Raw genomic sequence first — 17,552 nt, 5'->3', positions numbered from 1 at the left:
AGCAAAAATGCTGGTTTTTATTTTCCTTGCATGTCCCCCTCAGATCTACAGCAACTGCACTTTCAAGCGCACAGTGAATTTGCCTTTACTAAATAATCCCCAATGTAAGGCTTGTATATAAAGATATATATTTTGCGCTCACCTAAAAATCAAAAGTTTATATGTGAAGGTGTTGCAACTCATAAAAGCCTAAATACTCAACTTAAAACATACTGTATATACAAAACAAATAAGTGCACAACTTAAAAAATATATATTTACCTGTGCTAAATATTCAACAAATAATTGAGTCCATATATAAGAACAGTGGCGGCTGGTGCTCCATGGGCCGGGTGGGGCGTCAGACGGACCACACCATACCCCCCCCCGACCACACCAGCCCGCACACCATACCCCCCCTCCCCATTTGCCGACTCACTCACCCTCTCACCCTTGACATGTGGAGGGCAGTCGGGAGTCAGCAGCAGCAGTGGTGGCTTCCCCATCAGTCTCCTGCATCTCCTCCCTCCTCCTCCTCCTCGGTCAATAGTCTGGCTTCTCCTTTTGGCCAATCGGGAAACGGGTCTCAGGACCCGCTTCCTTATTGGCCAGGAGAAGAATCCGTGTGACAATAGCGAATATTCATTCGATATTGTCACACAACTGGGAGGGCTCACTGCGCCCCAAGCCCACCCTTTTTTGAAGCCTATTACAGCCTCTGGCTCTAATCACGTGCTTCAAAAAAAAAACCCCATTGAAATCTATGCGTTCAGCGCCCTGCATGTAGATTAGGGGGCCGGACGCATGGATGGGGGGGCGGCGCCCCTGCGCCCCCAATGGATGGGCCGCCCCTGTATAAGAACCATCATAAGACAGATCCCAGTGAAGAAAAGTCCATTTAAAGTGCTCTTATATAGGTGAAGAGTGGTTTACAAAAACATCAGTGCTTCATATGGTGCTCTCTCCCACATAGACAACTGCACGCCTCTTCCCAAAAGGCTGGATCCCAAATTATAGGAATCTTACTCACTTGTGTCAATGTAAGCCAGCTTGAGTATTCCACTTCCAAGGCTTCCGTGAGAAATACTCCTTCCTGGTAAGGTGTCAGCTTCACTCAAGTGGGTTGTTTTTCTCAAATATCCCCGGCTCCACGGATCATTCTGCCATAGATATTATCCAGCATAGGGGGTTTAAGAAGGAGGAAACTTCATAGTGCAGTATGTAAAATTACCATTTATTAAAAATAATCGTTCCACTTACATGAATATAAACGTTAGAAGGCAAAAAACAAACCCACATCTAAGCCAGACCCTTGTCTGCATTCTGGTAGGTGGTGACGTCACAAACTTCGGCTCAACCCGACGCGTTTTCCCACAAGAGGCATCAACTGGGAACGGAGGCACTGGGAAATGCTGTTTTTTATTTTCCTTGTATGTCCACTTCAGATCTACAGCGACTGCATTTCCATGTGCACATGTAGTGCACAGTGGATTTGCCTTTGATAAATAAAACCCCAATGTGTGGCTTTTCAGATAGTTACATAGTTAGTCTGGCTTAAAAAAAAAGACACATCTAGTTTAACCAATAGAAGGGAAAAAATATATACACATATATAGTATATATATCCTATATATACAATCCTTTACCCGCAGTTGATCCAGAGGAAGGCAAAGAATCCCAGGAGGAGAAAAAAAATCCTTCCTGATCCCCCAAGAGGCAATCCGATATTTCCTGGATTAACTTTACCTATGAATATTAGTATCCAGTTACATTATGTGTATTTAGGAAAGAATCCAGGCCATTCTTAAAACAATCTACTGAGCTGGCCAGAATCAGCTCTTGAGGGAGTCTATTCCAAATTTTCACAGCTCTAAATCTCTTTTCCTCCAGACGTAAAGAGTGCCCTCTTGTCCTCTGTAATGGCCTTAAATATAGACCACTTATGTATTTATACTTGGCAATCATATCCCCCCTGATCTCCTCTTCTCAGGAGAAAATAAATTCAGTTCCTTTAATCTTTCCTCATAGCTGTCCTCCATGCCTCAGTTTGGTTGCCCTTCTTTGCACTTTCTCCAGTTCCCCGATATCCTTTTTATGAACTGGTGTCATAAAACTGAACTGCATATTCGAGATGAGGATTTACTAATGATTTGTACTGGGCCAAAATGATATCTCTCTCTCTGGAGTCAATGCCTCTGTTAATACAAGAAAGGACTTTGCTTGGTTTGGAAACTGCAGCTTTGCATTGCATGCTAATAATAAGCTTATAATCTACCAGAACACCCAAATTCTTCTCCACCATTGACTTCCCCAGCTGTTCTCCTCCTAGTATGTGTAGCACCCTCCTAGGTAGGTGCTAGAGAGAGAGAGTATAGTTTTTGGATCTTTTATGCTTACCAGAGAGATTGCCAGGTAAATCTATATTGTTCTCTGCCTACCAGAGAGCAGGATGTGCTAGTGATGTCTGCTTATGGTGCTCAGGTGCAGCTCAGTTCGTCAAAGTGTTTCACACTAGTCCAATAGGGAGGCATATTGGACAGTGGGAGGAAACCTGACAAATGGGTGCACAGGCATTTAATACAGCTCTGGTGATTGGCAGAGGAAAGTGCCTCGGTGCATGCTAGGAAACTGTAAAAAATGCCAAGGGCACATGTCCTTGGGGTCTTTTTGCTGGAGAGCGGGGTCCCGGAGGGAGGGGATGGCTGCCCCTCCTCTCTAGAAGTTGCCATGTGGCCTCAGGTGGTCAACCTGAGGGCCTGAGAGTCAGAGAGGATCTGAACCCGGAGGTCCTGCAGAACTGACTGGAAGGGAGAAAATGGAAAGGATCTGATTCTGCATACAGTGAGTACAGATGTGTGTCATGGGGCCTGTCCTGACAGGACCATCCCTTCGGGTAGAAGAGTCAGTGGATGGGTGTCAGTCAAAGGGATTCTAGAGAGTGTCCTGAAGATAATGTAGTTGCATCAAGTCTGCTGCTAGAGAGAGCAAGAAGACTTAATTCCTCCATACAAGTGGCAGTATGGTCAAAGCAGTGTGACTTCTTCCACAAGTAACCTGGTGAGGCCAAGTGAAAGTTGTCCTTATGAACTGTAAATAGTTCCAGTTAGAGTATCCCACTATTCCCCTCTCCAAACCAAGTTCCAAAATAAAACCAAAACCCCCTGTTTATTGAGTAACAAGCCATTGGGGGTAAGGATGGATGAGTGAACTGTCCCTAATTGACTGTCTGCTGATAATCAGAGGAGGTGCAAGAAGTCATCACACAGCAAGCCCTACGGGGACAGTGCTACATATGTATGATGCATGCATGTTTCTTGAACCTAATAGCAATAGTGAAGGAGGAAACAGTGCTTGATCAGTTGACTGTATATAAGCTGACAATGTGTGTGGCATGTTAGATAGTGGAGGAGGAAGCAGTGCTGGATCAGTAACTGAATATGATACATTAGTCAGGTTTTTATGCTTATACAAAGAAATACATTTTAAGGATGTGCCATCATCTTTTGGTAGTAATATCTATTATATCCTGCAGGAAAAAGACCAGCTCAGCAGTCTCAGTCTTGAACACGCAGAACCTGGAGCATAAAAAGACACCACCATCTGCTTCCTACAAGCTGCGCAAAGCCAAGTCCTTGGTATGTCCTGCTATTGAGATTTATCACTAAGCTTTTCCAATGATGAGCCTTTGACACTGGACCAAAAAAATTACCTGGGCTCTCCTGTGTGCACATTGTGTGTCAGTGCTGTCCATCGTTAGGAGGTAGGGCAATAGTGAAATAGACTGCCCATTAGTTATATAAGTGCTGCCCATCCTGAGCAGGTGAGGCCATAAAGGAACATGTTGCCTCTAAGTTGGATGAGTGCTGTACATCCAGAGGAGTTGAGGCCATAGAGGAATGGACTGCCCATTAGTCAGATCAGTACTGACCATCTAGAAGGAGTGAGGCCATAGAGGAAAACTATTCATATTAATTATATTGATGCTGCCCATTCTGAGGAGGTGAGGCCATAGAGCAGGGGTGTCAAACTCAATTTTTCGCGGGCCACATCAGGAGGGCTGGTCTTAGCTGAGTGCAGGGTTCAGGAGTGTTCTGTGTAGAGTGTTCTATGTAGAAGGTGCAGTTCCAGGGGTGCCCTATGCACAGATTGCAGGGTTTAGGGGTGCGTTACGTACAGAATGCCGTGTTCAGGAGCACATTGCATACAGATTGCAAGTTCAGGAATACACTATGTACAGATTGCAGAGTACTGAATGCGCTGAGTGCAGGATTTAGGGGTGCACTATGCACAGTGTGCAACCCCATCTCCCCTGCCATGTTCTGTCTGCAAAACTGGGTGCGAGGACCACATGACAAGGCCTGGTGGGCAGGATTCGGCCTGCAAACCTTACGTTTGACATATGTGCCATAGAGGAGCAGACTGTCCATTAATTATATCAGTACTGCCCTCCCAGGGGATCTAAGGCCATAGAGGAACAGACTGCCTATTAGTTATATCAGTGCTGCCCATTCTGAGGAGGTGAGGCCATAGAGCAGTGGTGGGGGCAAACCTTGGCACCTAGATGTTTTGGAACTACATTTCTCATGATGCTTAACTACACTGCAGAGTGCATGAGCATCATGGGAAATTTAGTTCCAAAATATCTGGGGTGCCAAGGTTCGCCATCACTGCCATAGAGGAACATACTGCCCAATAGTTATATTAGTGCTGTCCATCCAGAGGAGGTGAGGCCATGGAGGAACATGTTGTCGATTAGTTGTATCAGTGCTTCTCATTCAGAGGTGAGACCATGGGGGAACAGAGTGGCCATCAATTATATTAGTGCTGCCAATCCAGAGGAGGTGAAACCAAAGAGGAACAGACTGCCTATTATTCATATCAGTGCTGTCCATCCAGAGGAGGTGAGGCCATAGAGGAACAGACTGCCCATTAGTTATATTAGTGCTGCCCATCCAGAGGAGGTGAGGCCATAGAGGAACAGACTGCCTATTATTCATATCAGTGCTGTCCATCCAGAGGAGGTGAGGCCATAGAGGAACAGACTGCCTATTATTCATATCAGTGCTGTCCATCCAGAGGAGGTGAGGCCATAAAGGAACAGACTGCCCATTAGTTATATTAGTGCTGCCCATCCAGAGGAGGTGAGGTCATAGAAAACAAGTTGTCCATTAGTTGTATCAATTCTGTCCATCTAGAGGAGGTGAGGCCATATAGGATCAGACTGCCCGTTAGTTATATCAGTGCTGCCCATCCAGAGAAGATGAGGCAATAGGTGAACAAATTGCTCGATAAATAAATAAATGCTGCTCATCCTAAGAAGGTGAGAACATAGGGAAACAGACTGCAGACTAGTTACAGTATATCAGTGTTGTCCATCCAGAGAAGGTGAGACCATAGAGGAACAGGTTGTCCATTAGTTGTATCAGTGCTGCTCATTCAGAGTAGGTGAGACCATAGGATAACAGAGTGGCCATTAGTTATATCAGTGCTGCCAATCCAGAGGAGGTGAAACCATAGAGGAACAGACTGCCCATTTTTCAGATCAGTGCTGTCCATTCAAAGATAGTGAGGCCATAGAACAGGGATATGCAAACGGTGGCCCTCCAGCTGTTGCAAAACTACAAGTCCTATCATGCCTTTGCCTCTGGTTGTCATGTTTGTGGCAGTCAGTCTTGCTATGCCTCATGGGACTTGAGTTTGCATATCCCTGCCACAGAGGAACAGACTGCCTATTAGTTATATCAGTGCTGCCCATCAAGAGGAGGTGAGGTCATAGAGGAACAGGTTTTCCTTTAGTTGTATCAATGCTGTCCATTCAGAGAAGGTGAGGCCATATAGGATCAGACTGCCCGTTCGTTATATCAGTGCTGCCCATCCAGAGAAGATGAGGTGATAGGTGAACAAACTGCTCAATAATTACCGTATATCAGTGCTGCTCATCCTAAGGAGGTGAGACCATAGGTAAACAGACTGCCCATGAGGTATATCAGTGGTGTCCATCCAGAGAAGGTGAGACCATAGAGGAACAGACTGCCCCTTAGTGCTGTCCAGCCAAAGGAGGTGAGGCAAAAGAGGAAAGTACTGCCCATTAGTTAAATCAGTGCTGTCCATCCAGAGGTGAGACCATGATGGTCTGCTTCTTACAAGTTGGGCAAAGCCAAGTCCTTGGTATGTTCTATTGAGATTTATCACTAAGCTTTTCCAATTATGAGCCATTGAAACTGGACCAATAGCCGACTGAGCTCTCCTGTGTGCACATTGTGATATGTGCTCACCATAGACAGCAGTTCCTTGAACGACAGCACCACTAGGTCTATCACCTAGGTCTATCAGTGCTGCTGAGGTAAGGCCATAGAACAGAATGCTCCTTAGGTATATCAGTGCTGTCTATCCAGTATACGGTGGCTATTGTCGTGACATTGTTACATTTTTAAGGGCATGCTATATTGTGAAAGCAATCCTTCAGCTTTTATGGTGCTTTTTTTGTGCCTTCCTCCTCAGTCCACGGACTCACCTGCTTCTCCTGGGAGCCCGGGACAAAAATAAAATTAAATTTTTTTTTTTTACTGGAAATTTAGATGTGATAAATTGTTGTGCTAATACCATGTGACATAAAATTTTCGGTAGATCTTAAAATCTTCAGTAGATCTAAGGTGTTTGCGGCCAGATTGCAACATGACCACACACTATGCAATCTGGTTGTACAATCACCTTTAGATCTATTATCGGCTATGTAGTGCAAAAGCCCACCTAACTAAGTACAAATGGAACATATTTTTTAGTAAGAGCTTCTTTTTTTATAGTTTTGGTGATCTAAGGCTGACCATACACTATACAATCTGATTGTACAATCTGCCTTAGATCTACCAACAACTGTAACCAGTAGTGCAAGGGTATGCGTGATTTGGCATATATTGAATGCATTGTTTAGTTTATAATGAATTCATTGAATTCATTAATAACAATAACAACACCTATTAATATTAACAACAATACTACTATGACTAATAAATATATTATTCATACTAATAATAATATTAATAATGCATTGTTTAACTTATGTTTAATTATTTAATTAGCCATGAATAGATTAATAGGAATAATAAGAATAATAATAGGAAGAAGAAAAAGACTACTAGTTGTAGTAATAACAATATTAATATATTAATAATAATATTTAATTGATATTGTTATTATTATTATTATTATTTTTAGTTTTTTTAATTAATTAAATAATTATTCATGAATAATTTACTACTAACTTATAATAATAATAATACTAATAACAATACCAAATTGATAATTATAACATTTTTTTTTAGTTATAATAATAATAAAAATAATAATAATAATGCATTGATGATAATTCATTAATATTACTTTTACAGTAATTGTTTTGCTATTATAATAATTGTAATTGTATCATCATAAATATAAATAAATAAATAAATAATATATATATATATATATATATATATATATATATATATATATATATATATATATATATATATATATATATATATAATATTCATAGGTGTTTAAATCAGTTAGTTAATCAATAATAATTTGTTAATATTTTGATATTAATCTGATGATTGATGATGATAATGATTATTTATTAATTAATAATAATATTAACAATATTAGTATTATTATTATTATGATGATGATGATGAATATGATTATTATTATTTTATTATTAATAATATTATATAAATAATTGTCTCATTTTTATAGTTTAAATGCATTGAGATTAAGATTGTACAATCTGATTGTATAGTATAAGGCCAGCTTAACAGTCATAGTTTTAATGGCTAGGTTGTGGCATCTGGGTCATAGGTTGAAGGGTAAACTCTCCTAGTAGGCATGCAGAAGTAACAAATTGTGATGGGGGGGCATTAATTACCGCTAACTATTTTTGGTGAAAAAGGGGGGCAGACAGTATGTATAAATCAATGGAAAAAGATCCACAAAACACATTTCACTAAAGCGTATGTCCCGCCAATTATTAATATTTTTTTTTATGTCTGTCTGTTGCTTTTGGAGATTTCTCCTTACTTCCTGTCTGGTAAATCATTGTCCCCAGGACAGGAAGTGAGAGGGAAATTAGAGAGAAAGCAGAGAAATCTCAATGCTTTCCCAGTCCATCTACTGTAAAACTAAGAAAAAGTTTTGGCCGGACATCCACTTTAAATTATTTTCTTCTCTGGCTGAAATAAATAGTAAAAATGATAAATGGGAAAAAAAAATGATGAATGTGTAAATGGAGTGATTGTGACAGCATGCAAACACCGTCATAGGAAAAATGTGTATTAATGTAACAATGGGTAACACCGCTCTCCCTTTCTTATAGCCGCGTAAATCACTGTTTAGACACACAGACAATAAGCAGGTACAGATACCGCATGGGGGCCCCGTGTTGACATTTCTCTGTGACCGTCACTCATTGGGCCCCCACATTCCAAATCCCATCCATACAATGGGGTCCTGTCACCGGTGGATCAGCCTGTCATCGCGGCTGACATCACACACCTGCACCTCTTCATCCATTGTCTGTCATCTCTCGGGGGAATGAAGGCCGTCACAGTCAAACACCTCCATTACCTGCGTTCACAGAGCGCGCTCACATCAAAGGATCCGGGGAAATGAGAACAAGCTTTCCTTTTCTACCTTTACAAAGGCCGGGCATGTTTGCTCAGCATTTGGTGGAGGAATTTAGTGAACACAGCTCAAAGCGAAATGCAGCGGGCGCGAGCAGCATAATGACAGCGACACATTGTCTCTTAATCTGCTTATTGGTGGAGTCCTAACGTGTATATAAAACCAAAAATTCTTTCATTACAGGTATAGCAAAAAAAAAAAGTTACAACCCCCTCATTGGCTGATTCCACAATCTCCTTTAGATCTACCAACAACTTTGTAGGACCCACCTGATTTGATGTGAATTCAAAGGATTGTTGAGGTTGGTCTTCAGATTACAAAGTTTTGGTGAAGCTAAAGGAGGTTGTACAGTGAGATTGGCCAGCTGTCACCAGAACAGGTGTCCCCATTGAAAGATATCCCTTTCAGTTCCTCTTCTGGTGACAACTGTTTTTGATATCCTGTCCGGTGACCGTGGTCAATATTGAGAGAGTGTATTTCCCCAATACGTTCACCCCTCATTCAACCATATTTTGTGTCAACATGATTGGTTTACCACTTAGGCTTCATTCACACCAAGCAACTGTGATGGTGCCATCTTGCCAGTGCCAGGACAAGGTCATCTAGAGCCTAGGGCAAACATGCCAAACTACGCCCTCCCCTCCCAAGATGTATGAGCATTATGTGTCAGCACAAATCCCCCCCACAAAAACACTGAGCACTAACCTACATGCATAAATCCCCTCTCCTCCCAGTACCTATCGGCCCCCCTGCTGAAATCCCCCCACTCAGCACAAATCTTTGCCCCCCTTACTAATTTTGCTCCCCTAGGAATTTTGCGCACCTGTGGCCCCACCCTGGCTACACCACTACCTAAGAGGGGAATTCCTTTTTGGTAGATTCCCTCTCACTTTCTGTTGCACTTCTGTCTACCACCAGGGAAATTGTCCTTCACTTACTGCCCAATACTTCAATAAATAATTCTCCAACTCCATCCAAAAATTGTAATTAAGAATTTCCCTACTCTATCTAAAAACCTATAAAAGGTTTTGGCTGTATATACACTTTAATGGCTGTGAACTGAGCCATCATTGGATAGGTCAGCTCAGGCACATGTACAGAGCTGATCTGAGTGGCTCTGTACCACTGTACCATGTGATCATTGTGATGACCAATCGCACACAAACTGCATAGCGTTTACATTGCAGAGCCCGCCCCTAATTAATGAATTATTCATTTATTAGTTCCAGACTAGTCAATCAGTGGCTCCCAAGGGCGTGGGACCATTTTTAACCCTTCCCCCTTCTGTATAGCTCAGGACCATCCTGTCTCTGTAGTGACCTGTATGTTAACCCTTTACCTCCATTCTACTGCAAAATTTGTACGTTAACCCCTTCTCCTCCTTCTCCCTCTGTTTATCATCTTTACAATTAATGTATCTAGTGCTCCATTACCAAGCTCCATAACATCCCAAAACCAGCATGTCTCTTCATTTCCGAAAAAAAAGTGGGGAAAATTAAAATCATCTTGGGGTGTCTACTTTCATTTTGGGGGTGTTTATACTGTCCTGGCATTTTTATTTGATATGTTTCATATTAGAGAGTAAGGGAAGCAGGTTTGTTTGTTTTTAAGGTTTTTTCGTCTATTTAATTGTTTGGTAATACAAAAGTAAGTAAAGAATTAAAAAAAATAAAAAAAAAGGTAATTAAAATAGAAGATTGTTGTTGAAATGATTGATCTGGCTGGCAACAGGGTCTCTTTAAAAGTTTATAATGGAATACAGGAGCACTTTAATAACAACAAAAACCTTTATGTATTCTGTTTCTAGATGTCAATTGCAGCTGAATTTGGAAAAATGCCCAAGGCCCCATCCAGACCAAACTGGGCCGCCCACCTGAACGGAGAATACCCAGCAAATAAGACAACAGCGAAGACCCTGGCACAAAGCACCGAATGGAATGCGGGGATAAGACCTGCACCGGTACGGGCAGGAGTGCCACAACTGTCCAAGAAGGGGAGCAAGGCCTGTGTCCGCACATCCAGAAGCTCTCCAAGTATGTTCATACTTCTTGAAAGAACCTTATCCAGCTCTTAGTTCCAACAAACAAAAAAGCCTCTCCGTATGCATTTCTCTGTACTCTAAGGGCCAGTCCACCTATACTTAATACTGCTAAAGGTGGAGTTTGGTGGGCTAAGTCTCCCTCTGGTTCCTTATATCTAGCTTTATCTCTGGATCTTCTGATCCTTTTTGTCATGGACAGGGGTCAGTATCCACAGGGAGAGGGACAGTCCAGGAGATACAGGAGTGTACCTGAGGAGACATGGGTATCATGAAGGCACTTAGGGCGCACTGGAGTAACAGGGTGACACTGGATGCCAGGGGTCAGAGGGTGACACCGGATGCTACTGTTCTTTGGGGTTACAGGTGATGAAAGATGCTCTGATGTCGCTAGGTGACACAGGAATGCATAGGGGCTCAGAGTCCCTGGAGGCCTAGAAGCCCTGGGAACACTGGAGACATAGGGGCCATAGAGTCACTAGAGGCGCAGAGGCACTAGGGTTGGGAGGGTCACAGATTTACTGAAGGCACAAAGGCACTGGAGACACAAGAGTCATAGAATTACTGGAGGTTACAGGAGTCCTGGGCACATTGGAGACACAGGGATCACAGAGCCATTGTAGGCACAGGAGTCCTGGGCACACTGGGGACACAGGAGTCACAGAGTCACTGGAGGCACAGGAGTGCTGCAGACATAGGGGTTACAGAGGCATTGGAGACACAGGATTGCTGTAGACACTAGAGACACAGGGGCCACAGAGTCACTGGAGGTGCAGAGGTACTGGTCACACTAAAGGAGGCACAGGAGCACTAGAGACACAGGGGTCACAGAGTCACTGGAGGTGCAGAGGTGCTGCATATGCTGGAGACACAGGGGTCACAGAGTCACTGGAGGTGCAGAGGTGCTGGAGATACTGAAGATATAGGGGATTGCAGAGTTACTGGAGGCACAAGAGTCCTGTGCACACTGGAGACACAGGGGTCACAGAGCCATTGGAGGCACAAGAGCTCCGGGGACATTAGAGACCCAGGGGTCACAGAGTCACTGGAGGTGCAGAGGTGCTGGTCACACTAAAGACACAAGAGAAGCTGGAGACACAGGGGTCACAGAGTCAGTGGAAGCACAGGAGCACTGGAGACACAGAGTGACTGAAGGCACAGGCGACACCGGAGACATAGGGGTCACAAAGTCACTGGAGGTGCAGAGATGCTGCATACGCTGGAGACACAGGGGTCACCAGAGGCACAGGAGTACTGGAGACACAGGGGGCGCAGAGTCACTGGAGAGACAGAGGTGCTGGAGACACAGGGGTCACAGAGTCACTGGAGGTGCAGAGGTGCTGCATACGCTGGGGACACAGGGGTCACAGAGTCACTAGAGGCACAGGAGTGCTGGAGACACAGGGGTCATAGAGTCAGCAGAGATGCAGAGGTGCTGATGACACAGGAGTCACATAGTCACAAGAGGCACAGAGTAGGTAGAGACAATTTATGCACAGGGGTCGCAGAGTCACTGGAGGTGCAGAGGTGCTGGAGATACTGAAGGAGATCGCAGAGTCACTGGAGGCACAGGAGCAATGGAGACACTGGGGTCACAGAGGCTTTGGAGGTGCAGAGGTGCTGCATACGCTGGAGACACAGGGGTCACCAGAGGCACAGTAGTACTGGAGACACAGGGGTTGCAGAGTCACTGGAGAGACAGAAGTGCTGGAGACACAGGGGTCACAGAGTCACTGGAGGTGCAGAGGTGCTGGAGATACTGAAGGAGATCGCAGAGTCACTGGAGGCACAGGAGCAATGGAGACACTGGGGTCACAGAGGCACTGGAGGTGCAGAGGTGTTGCATACGCTGGGGACACAGGGGTCACAGAGTCACTAGAGGCACAGGAGTGCTGGAGACACAGGGGTCACAGAGTCAGCAGAGATGCAGAGGTGCTGATGACACAGGAGTCACATAGTCACAAGAGGCTCAGAGTAGGTAGAGACAATTGATGCACAGGGGTCGCAGAGTCGCTAGAGGCACAGGAGTGCTGGAGACACAGGGGTCACATAGTCACAGGCGGCACAGAGGTGGTAGAGACAATGGATGCACAGGGGTCGCAGAGTCACTGGAGGCGCTGTATTTTTTCCCAAATAATTGCGTTTGAAAAAACCAGTGCAAATACCGCGTGATATAAAAAATTGCAATGACTGCCATTTTATTTTCTAGGGCATCTGCTAAAAAATATATATATATATATATAATGTTCAGGGGTTTAAGTAATTTTCTAGCAAAAAAATACAGAAAATGTCAGAATAGGTCTGGTCCTTAAGTGGTTAAGGCCTCATTCACACAGGTAACTTATGTGTATGCCCGTGCGAGGGCTGTGTTTGCCTGCAGAGGGATGCACAGGTGCTCCGTGCATCCCCATGCAGGCAGTCCCATTGATGTCAGTTGGGACACAGCGGTTGCATGGACACAGTGGCTGCTTCCAATTTGACATCTGCACAGGTGTGTGCAGGTCTCCTAACCCACACACTTTCTGAATTTGGGGACCAGTGCCTGCACTCATGCGGCTGACAAATTGGGAGCAGTGGCTGTGTCCGTCCTCATTGACATGAATAGGGCTGCCTGCACGCATGGGCGTCCGCATGGGGGGGCAAGTGCCCCCCCCCCCCCCGGAATCTCAACTTCCACTTTAAAGTGGTTGTTTTTATACTATCTTATCTGGTCTGTTTAATAATCCTGTGTGCCTGTGCCCCTGTGTCTGTGCATGTGTTTTAAAAAAATAAGCCGTTCTTTACCAGTTTTTAGAGCGCTGATCGCCTCTCACGTGACCCGCCAGCTCTCTCCTCTCCCTGTCTGACAGCTGCCTGCAACGGGTGGGGCTGAGGATTCCTCACTGAAATCAGTCATGAGGGGAGGCAGAGAGGAGGAGAGAGGCAGCGGGTCACGTGAGCGGCAATCAGCGCTCTGAAAACTGGTAAAGAGCAGCTTATTTTTCCCCCTTTAAAAATAAATACTCGCGAGTCGCGACTTGCGTGGTAACTGACATTAGCAGCCGCATTGACCACTGTCCTCAGCCCCAGGCCCCGGTGCTATCATTCCAAGAGAGGGGAAGCCCGGGGCAAGAAAATTGAGGAGATTTGTGGCACCGTGCACAGAGGCACGGCACGTGACGTCACAGAACATACTGACGTCACGTGCATGCATGCACCTCCTGCACGAACCCAAAACAGTGAGGGTCAGCTTTGCTTTTGCTTTAGGTTTCTCAAACCTTTGAATGCCTGCGTTTATGTGATGATGACTAAGCTCTTCCCCTTCATGACATTGTTGAAAAGGGGCGGAGCATGGCTGACCTTAAAATGATGCCCCCCATCCCGGAAAAAGTTCTGCAGACGCCCATGCCTGCTCTCCAGAGCTGTGGAGGACGGGGACTCCTGTAGCATCATAACCTAGGATCACTAAACAATTGTGTGTGTTGGACAGCTTGGTTTGGTTCATCCTTTGGGTGCAAACAGGGTCGGGCCAAGGGGTGGGAAAAATAGACAACTGCCTTAGATGCTGCAGTAGGGGAAGAGGGCAAATAGGGCAAGACCTGCAATCTACTGTATGCTACTGAAATAATTCCCAGCTTATGGTGGGGGGGTGCTTGGGTCCTTTTGCTCATGGGCTTTCTACCATCACATGGGGTAATGGAGGTTGTACAGGTGCCCTTCGTTTTGGGGAGGCCATGGTATTAAAACATGCAAAGTAGATGAAAAGAATCATTGTTGTACGTCTTTCTCTATAAATAGAGTGCTACGCAAGTCATCTCTTCCCATTTTTTTGCTTCTCTTTTTCAGCAATAGCTCTGTTCGAGAGTCAGCCATGGCAGATCCCGGCAACAGACCGCGATTCAGATGAAGAGTAGGACCCCAGAAGAGGCCATAGGAGGCATGGGCATAGCAGGCTGGTAAAGATGGAACATGGGGCAAATACCCAAAGGGACACTTTTCTTTTTGTCAAGCGAAGGCCCACTTGTGATAGTGAAGGGACCTTCTTCTCTGTTGTACATGCCTAGCCTATGGTGAGCCAACGGATGAAGGCCTACTTGTGATAGTAAAGGGACCTTCTTCTCTGTTGTACTTGCCTAGCCTATGGTGAGCCAACGGATGAAGGCCTACTTGTGATAGTAAAGGGACCTTCTTCTCTGTTGTACATGCCTAGCCTATGGTGAGCCAACGGATGAAGGCCTACTTGTAATAGTAAAGGGACCTTCTGCTCTGTTGTACATGCCTAACCTATGGTGAGCTAACGGATTCCCACTAGACGTACATTCTGTCTCTGACCCATGTAAACAGGTACAGACATTGTATGTTTTATTGTATATGCTGCTTTGGTATTGATTTCTATCATTCTCTGTACCTGTACACTGTACTGGAATCCACTACTAAAGTCTTTGCTCTTCTGGACGTGCAGCCTACCATCACTCGCCTGGGCACAAGGTGTCCTTACAGCCAGTAAAACAACTGAAGTCCTCCCCATGTTGAGGTCTTAGACTCCTTAGCAGTCACTGGCTGGTTTGGCCTTCTGGGACTTGTAGTTTTAAAAAAAGAATATATAAAAGTTTTGCATATATTTTAATATCTTGGTCAGGATAAAAAAATATTGAATACATATGAATGAAATATTGCATATGCATATTATGTAATCTTCTACCAAGTCTATTGACCATCTGCAGAAAAAGCTTGTTGTTTACGGAACTCAATAGTTCAATCTGATGCATAATATGTAATCTTCTACCAAGTCTATTGACCATTTGCAAAAAAGATTGTTGTCTATAAAGTGCAATAGCTCAGTCTGATGAATATTATGTAATGTTTTACCAAGTCTATTTACCATCTGCAGAAAGAGATTGTTTTTTTACAGAACTCAATAGTTCAATCTGATGAATAATATGTAATCTTCTACCAAGTCTTTTTACCATTTGCAAAAAAAGATTGTTGTCTATTGAGTGCAATATCTGAACCTGATGAATAATATGTAATCTTACACACACAAATGCAGCAACTGCTCCCATATCTCCTTCCAATGTTTTGATCACACAAAAGCAGCCTGAAGACAGACAGCTTATGCTGTTTTGTCTTTTTAGATATCTCATAGTGCTCTGGGAATCCTTTGTCTTTTTTTAAATGTTTATTTTTGAAACAAAGATTGTATATGCTTAGAAAAAAATCATATAAAAGACATCAGTTTATAAGATGTATAAAGTTAAACATGATATATGAAATAAATTAGCTTACATCTATTATAGGTCCCTTTATATCCCTTTATAGCCTACTTGTAGTTCCAGCAACTTGTATCTATTTAATTTGATGATGCAGAAAAAAAATCTGATTTTAAATGACTTTGGGACTGTTGATGGTCTCAGTTTGAGATGTTTCTAAAATTATTCAGCGAATTATGCCTTTGAATTGCAGTTGATCTCTTCCTGACCTGCTTCAAGTCGGCTTTACATCCATATAGACTTATGTAGCACTGTCCCCGTAGGGTTTGCTGTGTGATGACTTCTCGGGCCTCCTCTGATTACCTGCAGACAGTCATTTAGGGAAAGTTCACACATCCCTCCTTACTCCCATTGGCTTGTTACTCAATCAAAAGTCCAGGGGTTTTGGTTTTTTGGTATTTATTTTGGAACTTGGATGGTAGAAGGGAATAGTGGGATACTCAAACTTGAACTATTCACAGTAGATAAGGACAACTCTCACTTGGTCTCACCAGGTTATTTGTGGAAGCAGACACACTGCTTTGACCATGCTGCCACTTGTATGGAAGGATTAAGTCTTCTTGCTCTGTCTAGCAGCAGACTTGATGCAACTACATTCTCTTCAGGACACTCTCTAGCATCCCCATGACTGACACCCATCCACTGACTCTTCTAGCTGAAGGGATGGCCCTCTCATGACAGGCCCCATGACACAGATCTGTACTCTTAGATCTGCAGAATTAGATCCTTTCCAGTGTCTCCCTTCCAGTTAGTTCTGCAGGACCTCCGGGTTCAGCACTTCTCTGACTCTCAGGCCCTCAGGTCGACCACCTGAGGCCGCATGGCAACTCTTATAATGGAGAGGCAGCCGCCCCCTGCCTCTGGGATCCCGCTCTCCAGCTGAAAGACCCCGAGCACATGTGCCCTTGGCATTTATAAAGTGTCCCAACATGCACTCTCTAGCATCCCTTTGACTGATACCCGTCCATTGACACTTCTAGCTGAAGGGATGGCCCCCTCAGAATAGGCCCCATGACACAGATCTGTACTCGCTGTATGCAGAATCAGATCCTTTCCAGTGTTTCCCTTCTAGTCAGCTCTGCAGGACCTCGGGGTTCAGCTCTTCTCTAAATCTCAGTCCCTCAGATCGACCACTTGAGGCCGCATGGCAACTCCTACAAAGGAGAGGCAGCCGCCCCCTTCCTCCGGGACCCCGCTCTCCAGCTAAAAGACCCAGAGCACATGTGCCCTTGGCATTTATACAGTATCCCAGCATGCACTGAGGCACTTTCCTCTGCCAATCACCTGGGCTGTACTAAATGCCTGTGCACTCATTTGTCAGGTTTCCTCCCACTGTCTAATAAGCCTCCCTATTGGACAAGTGTGAAACACTTCAGACAAGCTGAGCTGCATCTGAGCACCATGAGCTGACCTCACTAGGAGATCCTGTTCTCTGGTAGGCAGAGAACAACACTGTATAGATTTACCTGGCAATCTTTCTGGTAAGCAGAAAAGATCCAAACCTATACTCTCTCTCTCTAGCACCTACCTAGGAGAGTGCTAATGCAAAACCCATATGAAGCAAACTAAAACCCACCAACACCTTACTGTTATTTTCTTTATAATACAGCACCAGCAGAGCT

At 44.2% G+C, this 17,552-nt stretch overlaps 1 protein-coding gene across 2 annotated transcripts in view; it reads left to right on the top strand.

The window, feature by feature from the left end:
- FBXO16 (F-box protein 16) overlaps positions 1–14,699 on the top strand; it is a 74,738-nt gene extending 60,039 nt beyond the window's left edge. The window contains exons 7-10 of one of the 2 annotated variants that reach the window (XM_082252452.1): positions 3,512–3,614; positions 8,336–8,374; positions 10,451–10,676; positions 14,507–14,699. In XM_082252452.1, the coding sequence (XP_082108578.1) occupies positions 3,512–3,614; positions 8,336–8,374; positions 10,451–10,676; positions 14,507–14,574 (436 nt within the window). In that variant the 3' untranslated portion in view covers positions 14,575–14,699. The remainder of the gene's footprint in view (positions 1–3,511; positions 3,615–8,335; positions 8,375–10,450; positions 10,677–14,506) is intronic. The other variant, XM_082252453.1, reaches the window with a different exon arrangement.
- The last annotated feature ends 2,853 nt before the right edge of the window (positions 14,700–17,552 follow it).

This window comes from Pelophylax lessonae (assembly GCF_965119305.1).
Source record: "Pelophylax lessonae genome assembly, chromosome: 3".
Lineage (NCBI taxonomy): Eukaryota > Metazoa > Chordata > Amphibia > Anura > Ranidae > Pelophylax > Pelophylax lessonae.
This window is presented reverse-complemented; position numbering and strand designations above follow the sequence as displayed.